General features: G+C 39.5%; 2 protein-coding genes across 10 annotated transcripts in view; both read right to left on the reverse strand.

Moving 5' to 3' along the window:
* The window catches only part of zmynd11 (zinc finger, MYND-type containing 11), a 33,188-nt gene extending 19,251 nt beyond the window's left edge, over positions 1-13,937 (reverse strand). For 3 of the 8 annotated variants that reach the window (XM_085440003.1, XM_085440000.1, XM_085439996.1), the window contains exons 1-3: positions 13,628-13,933; positions 8,817-8,952; positions 933-1,092 (exon numbers count right to left, since the gene is read on the reverse strand). In XM_085440003.1, coding sequence (XP_085296129.1) covers positions 933-1,092; positions 8,817-8,947 — 291 coding nt within the window. In that variant the 5' untranslated portion in view covers positions 8,948-8,952; positions 13,628-13,933. Of the gene's footprint in view, positions 1-932; positions 1,093-8,816; positions 8,953-9,737; positions 9,755-13,448; positions 13,537-13,627 lie in introns of those variants that run through there. The other 5 variants (XM_085440002.1, XM_085440001.1, XM_085439999.1 and 2 more) reach the window with 4 other exon arrangements.
* Positions 13,938-19,330: 5,393 nt separating this feature from the next.
* On the reverse strand, positions 19,331-21,315 carry LOC146687079 (tripartite motif-containing protein 16-like). 2 transcript variants are annotated; one of them, XM_085438557.1, is made up of 2 exons: positions 20,445-21,315; positions 19,612-19,737 (listed from the first exon to the last, which is right to left on the reverse strand). In XM_085438557.1, exons 1-2 carry the CDS (start codon positions 21,264-21,266, stop codon positions 19,681-19,683), a joined length of 879 nt encoding a protein of 292 aa, XP_085294683.1. In that variant the 5' UTR covers positions 21,267-21,315; the 3' UTR covers positions 19,612-19,680. The 2 variants fall into 2 exon arrangements, with proteins under 2 accessions (XP_085294682.1, XP_085294683.1); XM_085438556.1 differs by having other exon boundaries at positions 19,331-21,315.
* Positions 21,316-23,071: the final 1,756 nt, after the last annotated feature.

Consider the following 23,071-nt stretch of genomic DNA (forward strand, 5'->3'; position numbering starts at 1 on the left):
TAGAAAGAGTAGAAAACTTAGTTTCCTATCAAATCAAATCACAGATTTGTGTTTTTCCTGCATTATGTTTCACTGTAGCTCACTCATGACTGATGATGCTAATGTTGTTTAACAGGTAAAGTGTGACATTGATACAGCCAGTTTTTGTACCCTAAAGAAACAAAAACAGTAGGATTAAAAACAGCCACAAAATACTTTACCCCCCACTTGCATTTGCAAAGTAATGCACACCACAGCCTTTTGAAATACAGATGGAAAAATACACAAAGGTTCTCCCCAGACAGTGATAAATTGAAATAGTGCACTCTGCACAGATACTGTGACAGACTGACTGTAAGAATCACTACACTGCGAATACTGCCTCACTACTAACTGGGGAAATAAAACAAGTATTGCAAATTTCAAAAGAAGTCTATCAATAAAACTGCAGAGCAGATGGCTTCCTTCTCAAGGCAAACGACAGCAGAAGCTGATGGAGTATTTTCTGCACATGCATGCTGAGCGGTAATTATTGAAGCCTTGTATTAATCTGAAATACCACTCCTTCCTACCCAGCTACCTCTGCTGTTTGGCACTTACTGCTTAAGAACGTGCCTGTATATCATCTGTGAACATAGTAAAAGACGTACTGTGTGCATGCTGTAAATTCATTACTAAAAACCAGCAAATATTTTCATTATAGACAATGGCTTTAATAGGTTTTATAGGATTATTGAGATTTTCCCCTAGCTAAAACACAGGACTAAAAATGATCGGTAAGGAAACGATACAATCTGCCAACTCTTACAGGCTGCTAAAAAGTGTCAGCTATCAGTCAGATCAACACTCAGCTGTGCAGACCCAACTACTACTTTCTATTTGTGGCCATTAACACAAACTCAGACATTAAATTCACAACTGCTTGTGAACTTGATAAATTGTAGTGGGCTCACCATCTCATCCCCAGGCAGCCAGTATCCCTCTTGCTCGATGCCGGCCTTGGAGCCCTTGCAGCCAACGGTCAGGGTCTCCACCACCAGGCCATCCTTCACAGCCAGGCTCAACTGTCTGGCGGTTTCCTTCGGATGCATGCCAAACACACGGCTCAGGTACCTGCATAGTCGGAAGTGGAGATGTAATTGAGGAAAATCAGAGGCAGCTGTGCTAATGACAGCCATTTTTTTAATACTGGCTAAAGATGAACATTTAAAACGCGAGGCAGGCGGAAAACACAGCAGAAACATACTTGGATTAATACTGCTGGATGGGACAAAGACCAACACCTTTCTCATCCCTTAAACCAGCTCTAATTCGTGTACACATCCGTTGGAGAGGCTGCATTTTCCCCACCATGTTTAAATTAGCCGTCTCACTGTTTTGTAATTTTCCAACAAAACCCCAGAGCTACATAAATTAATTTACAATCTTCGGAAAACAGATTAGGGATACGTGTGGTATTTAAAATTGCAAGCAGAGGAGGACTTTTTCCATCAGCTTCCCCTCTCACGAGCGTACATTTACAAAGCCGATTCCTGCAGCTGCTCGCTGATTGGTAGGACAATTCTCCGAGCAAGGTCATGTATCGTCTACTGGGGCAGTCAGCCAACAGACAGACCACAGGATTTCCTCCAGAAAGAGTTGTTCGGCTGGCATAGGCCCAGGGGTGGGGATAGATGGTGAATACAAGTCAGAGAGTATTACCAAAGGATCTGAAATCAATGTACAAGGGTCCTCTGACCAGGATAGCGGAAGCTCTACTGACTACATGACATTTCTATTTCTATCTTTCTCTCTCTACACCATCGTCCTCCGAACCGCAGCACTTAAAAATAATCAACTTTTTTCCTGTTAAGTTCACCGAGTTTTAATCTCAAATTGCATCAAATGTATGATGTTGCAGGATGACAATTTTTTTTCCAGCTTAATATCTGTCCTACTCTAAGCAATGCACAAGTGCAACTAGTCCAATTTTTACTATAGTACAATATGGAAAGTAAAAGCTTTATTCAGCTCCTTTAATCCTTTTTGACTTCAGTCATTTTGTCAATTAAAATGTCAGATAACAGTTTTTAAACAGTTTTTTTTGACTCATTTGTCACACAAATGAGGCAACATTGAAACAAATCAGCCAGCAAACATTCACAATTAAAAAGATGGAACCATCTAATGCTTGGTGCTTTGGCATAAAGCACAAAACGGTTGCCAGATTAACAACATAGTTGCAGATTAAGAGATCTCCTCCACAAATCATTCCAGCTCTTGTGACTAGTCACACCTGGATTTAATTACCAGCCCATTCCAGTGTACGTACGCACCTTGTTTGGTTAAGTTGGCAAACAAACTGACATGGATTTTATATAAAGGTTTTACAGCAATTAAAGACACCAAAAGCAAAGAATTCAAAGGAATGCATCTTTTAATGTTTTTTCCCTTTATTTTAACAGATAGTTATTTTGTTAGATCAACAGAATAAAAACAAAATTTTTATAAATTTAACTGTAACCCATATTTTGGGTATTTAAAGTTAGCAGTTAGGTTGGTTAACATGTAACTAACTGATTCTAAGCTGGTTAAAGATTAGCCTCTGCCTCACCAACTTTGTTCTCCTTCTACATCACCCATCACCTTTATAGCCACAAAGCCGACACGGTGAAATTAAGCTGCAGTGGGGCTGTAAAGAGAGGGGAGGTTGTACAGGAAAGCTGGTGCTATCCGTTGCATGCCAGTGCTTGCCGTTACCATGACAACACCCACTCGCCGCCAGTATTCATTTGGCAAGCCGCCAGGTCCCAAGGTGTTCGCCAACTTGCTGAAAAGAGATGTGCCAAGTGTTTCATTGAGTCTGTGCTCCATCCGCCAACTGAAAGGAATGACTGATCAGCAAGGTCTGCTTTGGGTGATTTGTCATCAATTTGCATAGTCTGAACAATGTGGAATTCTCGCAGCAGATAAAAACCAAGATGGTTAAAACGTCGTGACCCCAACCTGCTGCAGATTTAAGGTTTCTACAGCAGGAGCGAAGCAATTAGAGGGAGAGCTGACCACATGGCGAGAACAGCAATGAGCGAGCAGCAGCTGGAGACTGTCAGAACTTAACAGCTGCCAATCAAGGTATTGATCCATGTCTGGTTTGCCCTCCAGTATAAACAGGGCACAACACAACACCCAAAGCTTTGCCTTCGCAGCTTGAGGAAAAAAACCCAACTGTGAAATAGAAACAGCAATGCCAGACTAGGGGTGTGCAATATCAACCGGGACTCGTACTTTAGTCAATTATACGAAACCAACTTGTCACAACAAAGGACCGTACTAGACAGTTATCAGAAATAATAGCCACTTAAACTAATTGTTCATGTTTTACTGATGTTCAACAGATGTTTACTATTGGTTTTAAGATTTTTAGTGCAGAGACCCATCTGTCCTGGCAGACAGCAGCTGCATCCTTCCCCGTCTGGAAAAATAAGATGCATGACAGCCTCGTGAACCAGAACGATTTTACACGGCTTTGATCTACAAAATGACCCCGCTCGATTTACGCTTCGTCAGAGTTGACGCCATACAACTAGGGCTGCCACAAACGATTATTTTGATAGTCGACTAGTCACCGATTATTTTTGCGATTAGTCGACTAATCAGATCATCATCCATTGGACGTACAGCTTATTGCACCAGCAGCGTCTGGTCTTATATAACTATCATTAGCTTACAGCTTGAAGTGTTTGTGCTAACTAAAAATAAAGACAAGATGGTAGTTTATTAATTTTTAATGAAATTTGCAGATTGTTTCGGTGAAGTTTAATAAACTCCTTGCTTTCTAAAATATAACAGGACACCGGAGTATATTCTCCAGCGTCTCACACTTCTGATAATCAGCTGTCTGCTTGACAGTTTTAGCTGTGCAAAAACTATAACTTTAATCTCAGCCAAACCGATTTACTCAGGAACAAATAAAATACTAAAGAAAGCCAAACAATAACATTTTTAAGTTATCTAAGTGACTTATATATATGTTTAACCTGACTAGCGAAAGACGGCGGTGGGTTTGAAAACGATTTGCCTGGAGTCCGGTGTTCTCACGGCTCTAGTTAGCCTTGCCCCCGTCTAGCTAACGAGCTAGTGGGTAACAGACGTCTCCGAAAACGTCGGAGCGCTTTTGAAAATATGTGGTGTCTTGATAAACTGAGCAGATATTTGAGGTTTACACAGTTTAACATATTTTCTCGCCTGAAAATATGTTAAACGTTTATTTTGTGACCCAGAAAGAATAATAAGAGTAAAGTTAAAACTAACTAGCTGCCGCCATTGTTGACAACTGCGCTGGGCTGCGCTATGAATTCTGGGACACAGCTTCTTCTTCTTCGGGGTTTAACGGCAGCTGGCATCCTTGTACATGCAGTGCTGCCATCTTCTGTTTCAGTCCGTTATTACACTCTTAAATCCTGCTACTTATTCCTGCGTCTTTTGGGATCTTACAAAGCTTCAAACGATGCGTCGACTATTAAATTAGTCGTCGACGATTTTAATAGTCGACATAATCGTGACTAGTCGACTAATCGTGGCAGCCCTACATACAACCTAAACAAAGTGTTGGGGAGTAACGGAATACATGTAGCGCCGATACGTATTTAACCTCCTAAGACCCAAACTCTTCCATGGCATGCTTTTTTTTTTTGTGTCCCGTTTGGATCTTTAGCCATCAGAATTGTTGTCTTAAGGCCAAGAAAGATGCCAAGCAGATTTATTTTACCAAGTGGATCATCATGGCCTTGCCATATTGGTCCATTTGATTGACCTTTATTATAATTATGAATTTATTTTATTTTCAGTTGCTACAAACGGGACAGACATGACTGGGGGATAGGACAGGGAGAAAGAATGAAAGAAAGAGAGGGAGAGAAAGAAAACCAAAGGGGAGAAGAGACGGTGAGAAGGGGAGGAGAAAGAAAAAAAAAAAAAAAGAAAAAAAAAAAAGAAAAACAAACAAACAAACAAACAAACAAACAAAAACAAAACACCTGGGTCACCTGTATGGAGAAAAAAAACAGAAGAGAAAGCAAACAACAAAGAGCAACATAATAATAAAAAAAACAAAAAAAACAGCACCATCACAATAAACTAGCTAGCAGTAGATATCAGTAGATGCTAAATAATAAACGATATTGTGCAGCACGCAAGATAGACAGCGCACAATGTGCTTTGAGGCAGCAGCCAAGAAAGCTGTAGTCCGTGTCTGTGAACACCCGTGTGTACACCTGTGTGCATACCTGTGTGGATCAGCATGGCATGCATTTTTAATTTCTCTTTGATATCTGGGCATATTGGGATCCGATGAATGTAAAAACAAAGAATTACCAGATTTTTTTTTTAACCTGATTTTTGTTTCTAAGAAAAATGAGAGCCACATATGAGGATATTTGTTTAAAATTTCGATAGAACAGTAGCAGAATAATGTCCTCGTAAGTGGATATCAGGCCATTGTTGAGCAAAATTTTGTATTTTGGTCTAAATAACCCATAATGTGATGTCCACATATGTGGACGGCAGGTCCTAGGAGGTTAAAATACAAAATATGAGTAACTGTATTCCGTTACAGAGTTATTTTCCTGTTTCATATTGTGGCGGGTCAGGACTGTTTGGGTTTTGTTTGACATGTTCTGTTGTTCCAGGTGGCAGCGTTGCGGTTGCCATGGTTACAGGGTGACGCTCTCTCTCTGCGACTGTGTGTTTCCTGGGTGAGAGAGTGGCTTTTTGTTGTTGTGCTAAGCTAACAGGCAGAATGCTACAGGCATCGCCCTAAAGCATGTAGCCTCATGGGCAGTGTAGTCTGTGCTGCAGGGAGAATGGACTGCCATACACGTTATGTGTCTGAGCGCGAGGAGGGAGAAAAAGGAGGGTGGAAAAGTACGAGTTGTCATCGAACAAAAACGAGAGCTGGAAGCATGTAAATACAATAATAACCCTTCAGTAATAGTAATAAATCACACGGCAATAGTACATTCGTGTAGTTGTAAAAAGCAAGATAATATATTAAGATATATTATATTTCAGAATACATTACTCTTATTGAGTAACGTAACGGAATACGTTACAAAACACATTTTGGGGTATGTATTCTGTATTGGAATACATTTTAAAAGTAACCTTCCCAACACTGCCTAAACAGTGCATAAGCACTTTCTCCACAGGTGTGTGAATATTAACCTTGAAGGCCGACAGTGGCGCCCGTACAGTTTATGATACTAGCCACACTCTGTAAACAACACAGTCTCTGTGCCATTTCATCCATTGGAAAGAGTCAGTGTTGGGATTGCTATTCAAAGAAAGTAATGTATTACACATTACTTGTTACTTAAAACAAAAACAACAAAAAGTAATGCCCTATATTACTTATTTACTCACCTGAGAAAGTAATTCTTTCCATTACTCATTACTCTGTGACACTGTCACATAATTACCCCTTAACACTATAACGCTGACTCAATTCTCTATCTCAACAAGGATAAATATAATCTTTTTTTAAGTGTCTTGTATGAACACAAACCCAACAATGCAGACCAAATCTGAAAACCAACCCAAGTGATGGCCACACTTTGAACTACAGAAACATGAAACAAGCCTGACAGCTCTTGCTACCTACTGAAGATCAGGCTCTGGCTGCTGGGCTCGGGTCAGCATGAACTCAACTACATCACCAGCTTGGGTTCTTCGCTACCTTTGTGTTAGCATGCGGTCTGCGCAGATGCCTACAAAAAGTCCAAAATCTGTTTTCTGTCCTTGGCGCAGTTTAAACTTTTTATGAAATGAAAATAAAAACAATGTCTAAATCTGCACTCCAGCTGATTACAGCCAAGTGCACAGGAAGAAGACATGTTTGAATTTTTTTCCTGTTTACTCAGAATGCAGATAATTGAAGAACGTTTGTAATGCAAGTAATGGTGTAATTGTGACTGATGACTGAATTTAGTACAGTAAGTCTCCTGAAGCACATAAGGTGCTTACAGTAATGCAGTACTCTGGATCACATTACACCTAGCACTCCTGGACACAGCAACATTTCAGTGATATTAAAAATGTTTTTGAGATGTGAAAAACATGATCAACTGTTCACATTCATAAACAATGTTTCACCTCTTCAGTTAAACTGCTCAGTTTTACTGTTTGAGTTTTACACTAGTGCAATTTTTTTGGAGATATGGTTGTATAAAGGGATGCTCAGTGACTCGACTAAAGTAGGTTGTAGCAGACGCGCCCCACTCAGATAGGCGCCTGCTACACCCGTCCAACCCTGAAACCAACACCGAAACTAAAGCCGTGCACAACTGAGGATACAGACACAAGCAACACAGATTTTAATCATCGTAAAATACGCACATCAAATCAAGCGCACACCGCATTAAGAACATTTTCACTGCTTTTTGACCTAAGTGAGAGCCCTTTCCAGCAAGAAAACTACTCAGACACAAATGCACTAGACTCTGCTCTCAAAACTGCTTTGTCACAAAACATGGAAGGTGTTTGTCTACCAGCCTCAGTTAATTAGTGTTAATATACAACTTGTTTTTAGTAAATCAGTTAAGACTGGGATCAACACGTTAAAACGGCAAAGCCAGTCAGAAATCATCAGCTTTTATATTTATTGTATTATTTCCACAAATCAAACTTTGGAAACTGCTGCCACACATGCATTACTGAAGTTAGAGGATATATGTAAGATATAGTTAAAGTAAACTTTGATTCATTACTCATTGTTGAAGCAGGGGTCAGTCTCGCTCTGCAGACAGAGCTGCCTGACTCAGAGCGTAATAAGCAGAAACACGACATAGCTTTAGAGTAGAAATCTTTTATGTAACACATGAAAAAAAAAAAAAAAACTATAGTGATTAAAAACTAAACGCTGCACAGTCCTAAAAGACATCGAACTAGACCTGAATCTATTACAATAATAACTGATTAGTCCACCTATCCCTGAATGACGCAGTTGTTCACCAAGCAGGCTCTTGAATGTGACGGTTTAAAAATAATTGTTTTAAGATCATCATCTTGGTCTAGGTAGTTTTCCCTGTTTACATCTAGAAACTGATTAAACGAAAACACGTAATTACGGCTTGTAGCTGTAGAACAAAGTGATTACAGATATGACGCATTTCATTTTGGGTACATTTAAAATGAATTCAAAAACAAACATGAAGAACAATCCCTCAAGGGCATCCCACAAGGATAAATGGTGCTCATTTAAATACGATAACAAGCCAAAGGCAACATTAACGACAACTGCACAAAAGCATCTGTTATGTTGATGATAATTATTTGGCCACAAACAACAATCAAACAAATCAGAACACTTGTGTTTAGCATTTTGATGCTTTTCTGCTGGATATTATTTTGTAGTGGAAAAAAAAGTTCTTGATAACATGTTCACCGTTTTCTACCACTTGGAATAAAGGACCAAGCAAACAAATTACTGACAATGATGAGACGCAGTTTCAGCCCTACAAAAATAAAAATACAGAAAGAAATTTGAAAGCTTTTTAGATTCTAGACATCTTAATCTAGAGAGATTAAGATTAAAGATTAAGTAGGAAGAGTTTTTCTAAGAGCTTCAAATATCGGTCACCCTGGAACATCAAAGAACCAAACCAAACAAATGATTCAAACAGCTCACCATATCAACATGTAGGTAGTTTGAGCGATGACATGTTAGCACAGTGATGACCTAAGGGGATAAAATGTCTTCGCACTCTGCCTTTAATGACCTAAAACACTGACTGGGGAGCTGACACAGCCATTTATGTTCATAAATAACATTACTACATCCGTGTTATCTGCAGTGGACTTACTTTGAGATCCTGTCCATGTTTGCGATTTGTTTCTGGTTGCGTATGACCTCGATGGCCTCCCAGACATACTGGACGACCTTTGGGTCCGCCTGCCTCTTCTTCACCACACGTGACATGATTTCCTTATTCATGACAACTGTAAGAAACAAAGACAAAAAAAATATTGATCAGCAGTTATTTTGCTTTTGTTTAATAAATGAACAGAAACTTACCGGTAAACAAAATACAAATAGGCACGCAGACTGCTTCAACATGGCAAAAATCACAATCATGAGCATAACAGAAATGAACTGCTGATTATTTAACATGATTGTTCAATCATTTCATCAACATCAAGCATTTATTGGTCTAGAAAAATAAATCTTTTTCAAGGGGACTTTATTGAATTTTAATATAACCTCAGTCAGAAACAAATATATTGGGGGCGGGGGGGATAAATCCAAGCTTTCAAGCCAAAAACTGTAACTGAAAATTTTAAATATGATTAATCACCCAGTCTTAGAAAACCTTGACAGGCTTAGGATTATTACAAGTTACATAATTCCAGTGGCTGTGTTGTTTGTGACTGTAACACCTGTGGTAACTCCATTAATACATGAGACATGCTGCCAGTGATTAGACAGCAGAAATAATACAGAAACTAATATAAACAGTTGTCTCAATCCGATTGTTAAGTGATGACGTGACGAATCCTACTTCCAGGCCTAAAGTAGTCTGTGTTTAATATGGCTTTTGTGTTGTTAACATGTTTAATGTTATGTATTTTCTTCTATTTGATCTCAAAAAGCTCCTAAAACAGTCAGTGATCACTGTTGACCTCCCTCGGCTTTTATTACCACTAATCATTTATTTAAGCTCAGTTTTTAAAACCTCAGGATGTAACTACAGCCCAGCCCATGCAGCAGTACATGAATGACTAACCTCGTATTGTGGATGGATTATCTCAGTTGTTCTCCTGGCTGAAGTTTGGTCCTTTTACAGCATCCTGCCATGCGATTACATTTGTTCCTGACCACCGAGAACACTCACGTTAACTTTTATCGAGTGGAAAAAAAGTTAGCTTGTTTATATTATGCTAACATAGCTGTGTCGCTAGCGGTCACGTAGCACATCATTATATACCAGCTAGCCCAACTTCAGTAACCCTACAAACGTCACTGCTGTTTAGTTTTCTGTCTTCATTTATGTTGGAAGTGATAACAGAGCTGTACGTTTTAATTTGTTTCCAAAACCCCGCAGTCAGGACATGCTATATTGTATTTAGATAGAAACTAGCGAGCTAACTCCCTGCTAACTTCTAACTCCGTTAAATGTCATAAATTCCGTTTTCATGGATGCCTGGATGTTAAACTCAATTGTTACACCTGGTAGAGCAGAACGCTGATCATTTTATTAAAGATGAAAGACTAGACAGTTTTTCAACTCTCAGTAATGCCATAGTGATCGTTTGATATATGGACCTGCAGCGGAGTTTAGGTCCAGACACGGCTAGTGACGTCAGACTGAACAATCGGATTTACCTCATAAGACAACACTCACATCACTGGATGAGAGCACATACATTTCAGAATATTTTTCTTACCTGGTAGACTGGTCGGGTAAGCTATTAAACAAATTAACTTGCATTCATTACGGTTTGGACAGTTATTGTAAATCTTCTCCAACTATGAGCAAAAGGTGAAGGTAATGAATACACACAACTTTGTGTCATTCATGGACAAATTACACACAGGTGTAAATCTATAATACATTTATTTGAAGTTTATTTTTTTTGCCTCTAACAAATGTTTCCTCTGGTAACATTTTTTATTTAGGCCTTGCTGACATTAAAACTAGTAAATCATCACAAAAGCAGCAAAACACAAGTTTACATTTTGCCTGATAGAGACACGATGTTTTCTTTACAAATGGTTGCATAGTTTCAGATCACCTGATAGTCACCAGGGGCGATGACAGATAACTAAAACCAAAGATTGTGCAGAATCCTGCGCGACTCTCCTTCAAGACATTACACAGGTGATGTATGGTACTTGAGTCATCACCTCATACCTCACAAATAGTTTTACCCAAGTATTCGGACCACATACGTCCTTCACATTAAAGACGTCACTAAAAACTGTGAAAGGAAATGCTTCAAGTAACAGTAACAAGTGTCTGATGCATATCCAAACCTCTGATTTTCATCAGCATAAACTGGACCATCAGGACAGACGTGTTACTTAGAAGAAAACATTGTTCCTCCTTCCATCTCATCTCAATGTTTAAGAGGAAAAAGCTTGTACCAATGTTTAAAAAAATGAAATGAAAGCTGAAACATGGCAGCTATTTTTTTTACAACATTTTTAAAAATGCTTACACAAGCAGAAATCTACCTAAAAATGTAAATACACCCTACAGTTACTTTAATTAAACCCTGACTTTATTTTACAGTATGAAAAACTATAACAACAAGATGAAATATGATCTTAAGCTAATTGCTTATGCTTATGAAGACAAGAGATATATGCCAGTGTGGTTTGTTTTAAAACCACATGCAGTCACTAGTTACTTCAGTTTTTAATGCAATTAATTTCTCCTGAAACTAAATAAACTCAAACTGGTTAGGTTGACTCCTTAAAATGGTGCACAGGCCTGGCCTACCCTAAATATCTTAAAAAATTCAAATCCAATTTTATGCGGTGCTCCTCTTAGCCATCCGTGAAACTTAAGATGTCACTTTCATAAACCGCAGCCAAAAGCTAACCATAATACTACTGAAAGAATTTTAACATGAACGAAGAAGCTCGGCTTTAGTGCACTTGTGGTAGAAGAGGCTGAGACAGATGTCGACAGGCGATGTTAATTCTCACCCCTTTCTCATGAGAGAATGGACCGTGGTCTATGTCGAAAGCACGTAAGAACGAGCCGCATATTTGTTGTTGGGAGCAAAACAAACAAACAAACCACCTAAAAATAAATGCAGATTCGGTTAAAATCAGCACAAACAATGCAAAAACGCTGTCTGTGACAATGCAACACTGCATATATCGGTCATAGTCAGTCAGAGTCATTAGGCGTGAGAGTTGATGTTACTGCTCTGAGTGTGGCTTCTTAAAAATACAGAGTTGATGTTTTAATATTGCAAAACCAGATCACATGAAGCACCTACTATAGACACATCTGGAGTCCACAAAATGCTACTGGCAAGTGTTTCTACAACTTTATTTTATATTAAAAACAAAACAAAAATGCAATTTAAAATAAATAACCTTAGCCTGTGATATTTACTGATATCCGAGGCCAGAGCTCATCTGTTGCCAGTCAATTTTGCAAATAGTGTAATAAAGGGATTTAAAAACAGTTTCTTTGTTCTTTTTTTCTCTGGCACAAAATGTGGCTTAAACACACACACACAAAATAAAACAAGGCAGTGTTGGAAAATGGTTAAAATAAAAAAATAATCTGGATTTTACACCTTAATTTGTGTAACACTCGATTTTAAAACTGGCAATTTTTTGCACTGTTGACGAGAAAAAACTGTTTATGTTTTATGTGGATTCTGATAGTGAAACACAGAAAGTGCACAAATATTCTGATGTTCACATTCAAATACAGGGAAACGTAACCCGGCATCACACCATAGCTGAAGGCAAAACAAAATGAGGTGACACTGAGTAATGTGAGCTACCCTATTCTGTGTCAAGCGCAGTCGGTGTGAACGGGTGCCACCTGTGCAATGATGCCCTCGTTTCCTCCGTTCAGCCTGTGCCTCTCCTGAGATCACGCCGCGTGATGACAGGACGGGCGGCTCTGCACGCCGGCGTGCTCACACATCAATTAAGCAAGGTGTGCGACCCAGGAGCCCAATTAGCAGACAGACAGCCCAGGCTGAGTGGGCTTCGTGGCTCTCGCGGTAAACAAAGACGACACACCACGCTGCTGTTCCCTCACTAGAAAACTGACAGCCCCACCGGACGTTACGCCAAGAAGACAATCATACCCACTGGTTAAAACGCCGATTAAATCCACTTGACGGGCTCTAGGTTTAAAGAGGGCAACGCTGTCTAAACATTTTAGCACGACTCTCTGCCATTTACCGTTAGCCCGCTAACAGCAAGCGGGTCATAATAAAAGCTAGCGGAGGATCCCCGCTAGCTAAAACTAATGCATTACAACGCAGTGATTACCATAACCGCACATATAATATTTAATTTAAAGAACACACTTGTCATAACTTGTACCGTCAGCAACAAAGACAGCCGCGGCAGGCCACGGGCACTGCAATTGAAGGAGCTCACTTTAGCCACTAGCAGGCTGGCTAATGTCCAACTCAAAGCTTGTCAGGACAAAAAAAAGTCAGCTTTCCCCCCAGTGAACTCAAACCAGCTCGATTACATTGTAGACTAAATGCGAGATAACCTAAATACCAGAAAAGTACATAACAATAATAGGTGATTGTCGGCCATGCGATCGTTATGAGTAGATTTAATCAGCAAAGCTAGTAAACTGTTACGCAGCTAGCGTTAGCTGATGGGCAGCTAAAACATGCCAGCTTCACAGGAAACACTGGTGAGATTCACAATCACGGCAACAGACTGGGAGTGGGAGCACACAGTGTTTGGTCGCTACAAACTAGGCTAACTAGTTACCTACTCGTTTATTTTGAAGGGCGCCATGTTCACAGTCCTCCATCATGGGGACAGGAAAAGAAGCCACGGCTAAGCTAACGGCGTTAGCGCATGTAGTTGCTGGCTAGCTAGCCGCAGTGTTGTCACACAGAGCCTGAGCCATTTTCTCCAGGATTCAAAAAAATAAAATAAAATAAAACTCACCTCCGCCTCCGTGTCACAAGCACAAAGCGCTGCAGAAAATCCGTTGAGGATTGGACTCGAGTCAGCTTACATCAGTAATTTTCGAGCTACTGGGTTCTGTTGGTGAAGGTCTGTGTCCAGCTTGGCTGAGAGGTAAACACGGGGCAGACGGAGCCGAGCGGAGCCACAGGGAGAACTCTAGTGGTGGAATCTGAATCACTGCAACCCGCTACACCTGGAGCCAGCAGCCGGGAGATTTCAGGGCATCTCCATGTCAAATCGATGTGCGTTGGGGAAGCTGACCTTCAAGGCTGCCTGTCAGACACGCTCCCTGAATCTTTAAAAATTATTTTTTTAACAAGATATTAAAAAAACAAGAAGTTTGACAGTATAAAATATAATATTTTTTCCACTTCAATAAATAAATAAATACGTGTTTTTAAAAAATTGTCAGATTCAAAAATAAATAGCGTGCTGGGGCTTCTCGAAAAATAAACAAACAAAAACACAATAAAAGACGAAAGCTTGAAATTTGTAAGGTGGTAACAATTTAGAGCAAATTCCAAATTCTTTTTTTTACTTTAATGAATTAATGGCAAACGATTAATTCATTTATCTAATGTCAGGCTTATAAACATTTTTGGTCTGTATAATTACCTGAATAGCATGTTAAAATAAACGTATTATGTTGTTTTTAGTTATTATTATTACTGTGTATTTATTTTTAATTTTCCATTTCAGGATGGATGAAACAGTTGGGGGAGCTAGAGGATAAGGCAAACTTATGTTCAAACCATCAAACAAATTTTAATATAAGATAAAGATAACACAAGTAGATACAAAATTGAGTTTTTAAATTATTATTTCAATAATTGGGGGGGGGGGGGCTATCCACACCTACCTTGCTCTGTGAGGAAAAGTAATTTGACCCCTACCCATGAAATCATAAGAACATGGTTTAACTGTGATTAAGCACATTAAAAAAGATTTAAACAAATGTTTAATATTATATGGATGAATTATTTTACTACTCTGTGAATATGTTATTGGACTTCTTTCTTTCTATATATTGTGATGATCATTGATCTTTAATAATTTGTAAAAAGAATTATGTATTTTAGTGTTGTTTTTGTCCAGTTCACACTGGTTTGACGGTTAATGGAAAATATTTCTGAAGGAAATGTTCATGTTTTTAGGAAGGCTGTAATCATTCAAAAATGATGGCAAACCACATCCTTCCAGTATATCTACAGCATAACGTCACAGATGAGATCATCTCTGCCAAACTGGTCTGTCTGCAGTGTAGACCTGCTGTCCAATGAAAAACATTGAACACTATGGATAAAAACGGTCCCATGTGAAAATGTAATTTGATCACTGGCCATTCAAAATTTCTTGACATCAGTTTGTGCCCTGAAGCTGAAGTGCACTTGAGCGATGTTGCAGGACAATGATCCGAAACACATCGACAAGTCTACAAAATAAAAGCTTTGGAGTGTAATAAATCAAAGTTTGGACTTAAACGAGACTGCGATGCTTTCGCATGACCTTTAACATCCTGTCCATGTTTGAAAACCCTCCAATGTTTCTTAAAAAAAAAAAAAGGTTGTGGAATTGCGTAATCAAAGTCTGGATTTAAATCAGATTGGGATGCTCGGGTGCAGAGGAGGAGCCAGACATTTGAAACACCCGGGGCTTAGCCCTAAAGGGTAGTATGCATGTGGGATTTTTTTTTTTTTTTGAGGGGGGGGGGGGGGGGGGGGTGTAGAAATGACTGAAAGATTAATAGGCTCTGTTTTGAGTTTTGTTCAAAAAAGAATGACTTCATATAGGGAAATATATATATCACACATGCAGGACACCTTAAACTAGTTTTTTAATTGAGCAGCAAGACAGAACGAAGTCGGGGCTGTATCAAGACACAGGGACTAAACCCCAATTCAACCAGACCCAGAACTGATCCAGAATTAAAACAGGACTACAACAGTTCAAAAGCAGGATTACTGAGGACTTAACCAAGACAGAACCAGAATCAGAACTAGATGATAGTAGCACTAAAAATCATCATAGACCTGCACTACACTTATTTATTTAATTCTACCAAAGTACAATATTTAGATTGAGAAAAGTTTATATAATTATTTAGCCTTGTTGTGCAAACAAGCCTGCAGAACTTAATAAATATAGAATTTGAAAAATAGCAAACCTAAAAAGAAACACTAGGTACGAGATACATGAGTACCTATGATACAGTGATACTTTTAGTAAGCAACCATTTGACTAACATGTGTGTCTCACCTGCTCTTGTTCATCTCTGTTCTGTCCTTATTCTCCTCTCTCCCTCTCTGTTCCTCTCTCTCCCTCTTTGTGCTGACAATCATCAAATATACAGTTGAAACCAGATATTTACAAACTCTTCAGATCAAAACACAAACACTTTTTTAATTGTAACATCAAATCAGACTAAATGTTTATTTTTTTAGATTGATAAATATAAAAACATATTTGTTAACTTTAAGAGTAAAGAGAGAAACTGTCTGTGTTTTTTAATTGCAAATGGCACCAAATTGTATTCAAATTGAGCCACACTTATGGAGCTCCACAGTTCTTTTCCTGGTGTTTTGGTTGACATCTCTTAATTTTCCCATTTCAAAGAAACAGGCTCTGTGTTTTGCCTTATATGCATCCACAGCTGTGCCACCAATTTACTCACATGGACTCTACTAACCTATCAGAAGCTTCTTCAGCTCAGAATGGAATCGTCTGGAGTTTTCTTATTAATTAACAATAAACTTAGTGTACATGTACTCCTAAATTTAATGAAAGTGATAAAAAATAGACAGCTCTGTCTCTCTTTATTCTGACATTTAACTAATTCAAAATATATTTCAATATTTATCTAAAACAAAAGTTTACTCTAAATTGATGTTGTACAGTAAAAATGTTTTATGTTTTCTCCCTAAAGTGTAAATATCTGGTTACAAATGTGAATATCCTGCTGTGTACTGAAATCCCTCTTGTTTTGCATAGAAATATACTGAACAACAAAGCATAATATATAAAATAACATTTACCTGAGTTTTTTCTTTGAAAGAAGCCTCTAATGTCCATTCTTATATTTCAGTACATAACTGAAACCGAATTAGTCGGGGAGGGTAAGAACTGAAAATATGAAATAAACACACGTAAGCTAAGACTCTCTAAAAAATAGCATTTGTTCGGCTTTTCATTTCGCCATTTGTTGATTCACTTGAAGAGCAAGTAAAATAATATTGGTCAAGTGATCAGTTTCATATCAATCTTTCGTGATGCACCGTCATATTTACATTATTTGTACGGTACGAATGATTTGCTTTGGTACCTGCTCAAACTTAAGCTCTCCTTAGTATGGCTGGCTCCGTCTCTCCAACAGCGGACTCACGGGCAGCAGCTCCCCCCGCCCCCTCGCTCAGTCGCTTAGTGCCTGAGCTTGGATCATACCAATATCAGGGGGGGATTCACGCACAGTCGTAAATTCCCACAGTGTGCACTATGTGCTTCGAATATTGTGTGTACTTTTTGTTTTATACAGTTGTCAGCCAGGCATCTAACTATGAAAAAATTACACTCCAAAATACCCCGGGCTTCTGACAAAACAACCCGGGCTTAAGCCCCGTAAGCCACCCCCCCGCTCCGCCCCTGCTTATAAGGAGGATTGTTGTCGCTTTACATCTTCACTTTGCCTCGCCATGGTGATTGCCTTCTGCAGGGTCAAATCTGGGTTAAGCCGCGTGCGTTCTGACCGTTTGTCCGTGAGACCGACAACGAGCCTGTCACGTATCAATTCATCATGTAGCATCATGTGTTCTGCTAGTGCATACAGTGCAGTCACAGAAGCATCCACCGTCTCATTTTCTCCCTGTCGGCGCATGTTGAATTTGGCATGTTTGTGGATCACATTCTTCTTCACAATGAAAAAAGCCTGGAATCCATCACGTACCCCCACATACGTTGCTCAGCTGTTAAACTCAGACCGCGAAGCACATCGTCCGCCTCATCTCCCATGCAGTAACTTAAAGTGTTGACTTGGTTCTCCTCCGAAGTCACGTTCAAATTACTGGCGAGACAGAATCTCTCAAACTTCCGTATCCATTTGGACCACACCTGCGGCTTTGAAAAGTCGGATGCTGGATGTCACACTCGGCCCTGCCTGCGCTCTCTGTGCAGTTTCATCTGCCATATTCTCCCTATCGTTTTCAGTGAGCTCCGCAAAATACCGGTTCGTTCAGTCGAGGCTATATGGATCAGTACAGGACTTCTGAGACCATGTAATGTTATTGATTATACGCGGGTCCACTGTGTGATTCATAAACAACTCTTCATTTTTCCGTTCTTACTCTGATCCACATAACATCCCATTATTGTTCAAACCCACGGGTCTCGCACTCTAGCTGCCTAACTACACTGACTGACTCTAACATCTATGCGATTACACCACAAAGCTGAAGTGCACTTGAGCGATGCTACAGGACAATGATCCGAAACACATCGACAAGTCTACAAAATAAAAGCTTTGGAGTGTCCTAATCAAAGTCTGGACTTAAATGAGACTGCGATGCTTTCGCATGACCTTTAACATCCTGTCCATGTTTGAAAAAGGAAAAAAAAGGTTGTGGAATTGCGTAATCAAAGTCTGGATTTAAATCAGATTGGGATGCTCGGGTGTGGTTCTTTTTTTGCATGCAGAATAAAGTGAACCAGAGTCAAATTCCTTTTTTGTGCACAAACTTGACCAAATAAAGATGATTTTGATTCTGACTCAAGAGATTCTGCAATAAGGAGTCAGCCAAAATTGCTCCATGACAATGCAAAAGACTCATCGTTAGTAACAATAAATTCTTGATTGGTGTTGATGTCTGGTACGGGAGGCCCAACCAGTTATTAGGTTTCAGGGATAATTATGTTTTGATGTTGAAAAGTGCAGAAAGTGTGAGAGTGAGTGCAAAGGTTTGAATACACAAGTCAGTTTGTAAGTTCACGAGCTCTCAACAACACTGATTATTTCTTTTATTTAAGCTTCATTTGTTTTAGTACAATGTAAAAGCCGACAACAAAAACAGCAAATGGCAGAGATGAGATTATTTTGACTTCTTAAACGTAACAAGCAGATTTTCTGTTTGTTGTTAGTTTTTCAAAAGTAATGATAAAAGTTCACCTCCACTTTAAAGACTGCAGGTGCAAATAGTTTGACGGTTAATGGAAAATATTTCTGAAGGAAATGTTCATGTTTTTAGGAAGGCTGTAATAGTTCAAAAATGATGGCAAACCACGTCCTTCCAGTATATCTACAGCATAACGTCACAGAAAAAGATAAACACCTCAAGCTGGTCTGTCTGCAGTGTAGACCTGGCACCCAATCAAAAACCTCTGACTCACACATACAAAAACAAGTAAACACCAGGTACTGAGGTGTTATGTAACTGACTTGATAAAACCACCTGAGGAAATATTCTGTGGACACAAATACTGTCCTCAGTTTAAAGAGCAAATTCTAAAAGATTATATTTAAAAGAAAACTTAAAACTGTTCTGGCATGAAATTCAAAATGAGTATATGTTCATATAAATAATTAATTTCTTAAAAAAAAAAGATATCTATATATATATATATATAATATATATATATATATATATATATATATATATATATATATATATATATATATATATATATATATATAAGGTCTTGTATTGTCTCTGTCCCAGCCGATGAATTGGAAAACAAAAAACAAAAAAACAGTAACTAAATAAAAACAAATGCTACTTGAATACATACAAATATTCAACAGACCTTTAGAACAACTTGTAGATAAACGTTATCTAGTACAGTGCAGAACTGCTACAACACTGATTGTGATCATTTACAGATACAAAATAATAATAATATACAGATGTGAGCCAACTCATGTACAACTTTAAAAACATGTCTGTTTCAGTTTAGTAAACTTAGCAGTGTTTCCAAAGCAGTGAAACCAGAGTCCAGCATAGAGCGGCTGAGTGAATGTGGTCTGGACTCTGTGGAGGAGAGTCATGGTTTCAGAGACGCTGTAGAAGGACAAAATACCTGCTCTGTGATCCAGGTACACTCCTACTCTGGAGGAACGAGGACCTGAGACACGAGTTTGGATGTTGTTGTGCCAAAATGTATAAATGTTGTTGTCACAATCTAATGACCAAGATTTGTCATTACGTCCAAATCTACATTCATTCCCACTCCCTGTTCTGCTGATATTCTTGTAAGCGACTGCTACATAAGCTCCGTTTCCTCTCCACTCCACCTCCCAGTAACAACGTCCAGTCAGACTCTCTCTACTCAGGACCTGCCACATTATAGTGAATCTGTCTGGATGATCAGAATAAGACTGTTCTTGTTTCATTAATGTTGCTTTTCTGTTCCCCTGTGATAATAACAGCTGTTTGTGCGCTGTGTTTGGATCCAGTGTGATTTCACATGAATATTTTAAGAATTCAGCTCTGGTCTTTGGCTCTGGTGGAGCTGACAGTAAAACATCCACTTCAGTGACTGTCAGTGAGATGTTTGTCCATTGCTCTCTCAGAATGTCCTGTAATTTATCTCTGACCTCTGACACAGCTGCTGTCACATCCTCAAAGTAGCTCAGAGGACGGATATTGATGCTGGATGAGTCTGTAGACTCACTGAGTGCTGACAGTGAGGGGTAGTTGTGTAGAAACTGGATGTGATCCTCTGTGTGTGAGAGCTGCTTCAGCTCAGCATCTTTCCTCTTCAGCTCAGTGATCTCCTGCTCCAGCTTCTCCTCAAGCTCTTTGACTCGACTCACTTCAGTTTCCTGCTGGGATCTGATCTGCTGCTTCACATCAGAGCTTCTTTTCTGGATGAGATGGATCAGCTCAGTGAAGATCTTCTCACTGTGCTCCACTGTTTGATCAGCAGACTGATTGATGGCCTCCACCTCCTGTTGAAGCAGCTTCACATCTTTCTCTCTGTCCTGGATTCTCTGCTGGATGTTTTGTCGACTCACCTCCAGCTCTCTCTGCCTCTCAGTCCTTTCTGCTGCAGCTGAGACTGTGTCGTGGCCTTTATGTTCATCCACAGAGCAGAGATAACAGATACTCTGCTGATCAGTACGGCAGAACATCTTCATCACCTCATCATGACGAGAGCAGATGTTCTCCTGGAGCTTCTTGGAGGGCTCCACCAGCTTGTGTTTCTTTAACTGAGCTGCTACATAATGAGGCTGAAGGTGTTTCTCACAGTAAGATGCCAGACAGAATAAACAGGACTTGAATGCTTTCATTTTTCTTCCAGTGCAGACATCACAGGCCACATCTTCAGGTCCAGCATAGCAGTGATCAGCAGGAGCAGCTTGAAGCCTAATCCTCTCCAGCTCTTCCACCAACTCAGCTAACATGGTGTTTTTCATCAAGAAAGGCCTCGGTGTGAAAGTCTGTCTGCACTGAGGGCAGCTGTGAGCTTGCTTTGTATCTTCTGCATCCCAGTGGGCTTTGATACATCTCATGCAGTAGTTGTGTCCACAGGGAATAGTTGTGGGGTCCTTCAGTAGATCCAGACAGATCGAACAGCAGAATTTTATGTGGTCGTTCTGAAATTCTAGCTCCGCCATTTCAGCTCTCAGTTTCATGCACAGCCAACATGTGTCTCTGTCTGCAATAATAGAAAAGTTTGTCTGAGCTTGCAGACAGACAAGCTGGTTACACCCACTCACAAATTTAAAGAAGCGTGAACGTGAAGGAATGAGGAAATATGTACCGCACGTGGAAGAGGGAAGTATTATCAGGGTTGGGTTTTTTAAAAATATTTTTAGATACAGTTGTTCAAGATGCTCGACATGTTTTCATTTACAACAAACAGAAGTTTAACATAATTACGTGCTTTAATGACGTACATGTTATGATGCATTAATTATGTTATATTTCCACGTTAATAATGTGCTTTAGTAAAGGGCACACCTATCGTAAGTCAGCAATGTTAACAAAATACTTGCTGTGCCGCCAATATTTGGGACACAAAACATTATTTTTTATATCACAAACAAACAGATAAGTAAAGACCAAGAACACAACAGAAATCTACCATCCAAGTTTGCATCTGGCCCTTCTTGTTTGCTGGGGTCATGGACACATTGAGTGTCACTCGAAGCAATTCAATTCAATTCAATTCAATTCAATTCAATTCAATTCAATTCAATTCAATTCAATTTAATTTATATAGCGCCAAATCACAACAACAGTCACCTCAAGGCGCTTTATATTGCACAGTAGATACAGAGAAAAGCTCAACAATCATATGACCCCTATGAGCAAGCACTTTGGCGACAGTGGGAAGGAAAAACTCCCTTTTAACAGGAAGAAACCTCCGGCAGAACCAGGCTCAGGGAGGGGCGGGGCCATCTGCTGTGACCGGTTGGGGTGAGAGAAGGAAGACAGGATAAAGACATGTTGTGGAAGAGAGACAGAGGTTAATAACAGATATGATTCAATGCAGAGAGGTTTATTAACACATAGTGAGTGAGAAAGGTGACTGGAAAGGGAAAACTCAGTGCATCATGGGAATCCCCGGTAGCCTACGTCTATTGCAGTATAACTAAGGGAGGATTCAGGGTCACCTGGTCCAGCCCTAACTATATGCTTTAGCAAAAAGGAAAGTTTGAAGCCTAATCTTGAAAGTAGAGATAGTGTCTGTCTCCTGAATCCAAACTGGAAGCTGGTTCCACAGAAGAGGGGCCTGAAAACTGAAGGCTCTCCCTCCCATTCTACTTTTAAATACTCTAGGAACAACAAGTAGGCCTGCAGAGCGAGAGCGAAGTGCTCTAATAGGGTGATATGGTACTACAAGGTCATTAAGATAAGATGGGGCCTGATTATTTAAGACCTTGTATGTGAGGAGCAGGATTTTGAATTCAATTCTGAATTTAACAGGAAGCCAATGAAGGGAAGCCAAAACAGGAGAAATATGCTCTCTCTTTCTAGTCCCTGTCAGGACTCTTGCTGCAGCATTTTGGATTAGCTGAAGGCTTTTCAGCGAGTTTTTTGGACATCCTGATAATAATGAATTGCAGTCGTCCAGCCTGGAAGTAATAAATGCATAAACTAGTTTTTCAGCGTCACTCTGAGACAGGATATTTCTAACTTTAGAGATGTTGCACAAATGGAAGAAAGCAGTCTTACATATTTGTTTAATATGTATGCTGCAGTGTCTTTAATCTAACCGCTGTGTATATTGCCACCAGATTATTTTTTTTAAATCATGGAAAGGGTTGCATCTAATTTGTTTCTCACCTCTCCTCCCGGCTACACCTGGCCTCCAGCTGGCAAAGGCCCAGGAACTGCAAAACCAGTCTGAGTCTTTATGACATCTTTTTATGGTAAGGTTGGTGAAAGGGAATGTGCCAAATGTAGTATCTGTTGGTTTTAAACATTTGCAGAA

Source organism: Copadichromis virginalis, linkage group LG18, assembly GCF_057382275.1.
Source record: "Copadichromis virginalis isolate Kocher_CV1m ecotype Utaka linkage group LG18, C_Virginalis_male_GT1.1, whole genome shotgun sequence".
In the NCBI taxonomy this organism is placed as follows: Eukaryota; Metazoa; Chordata; class Actinopteri; order Cichliformes; family Cichlidae; genus Copadichromis; species Copadichromis virginalis.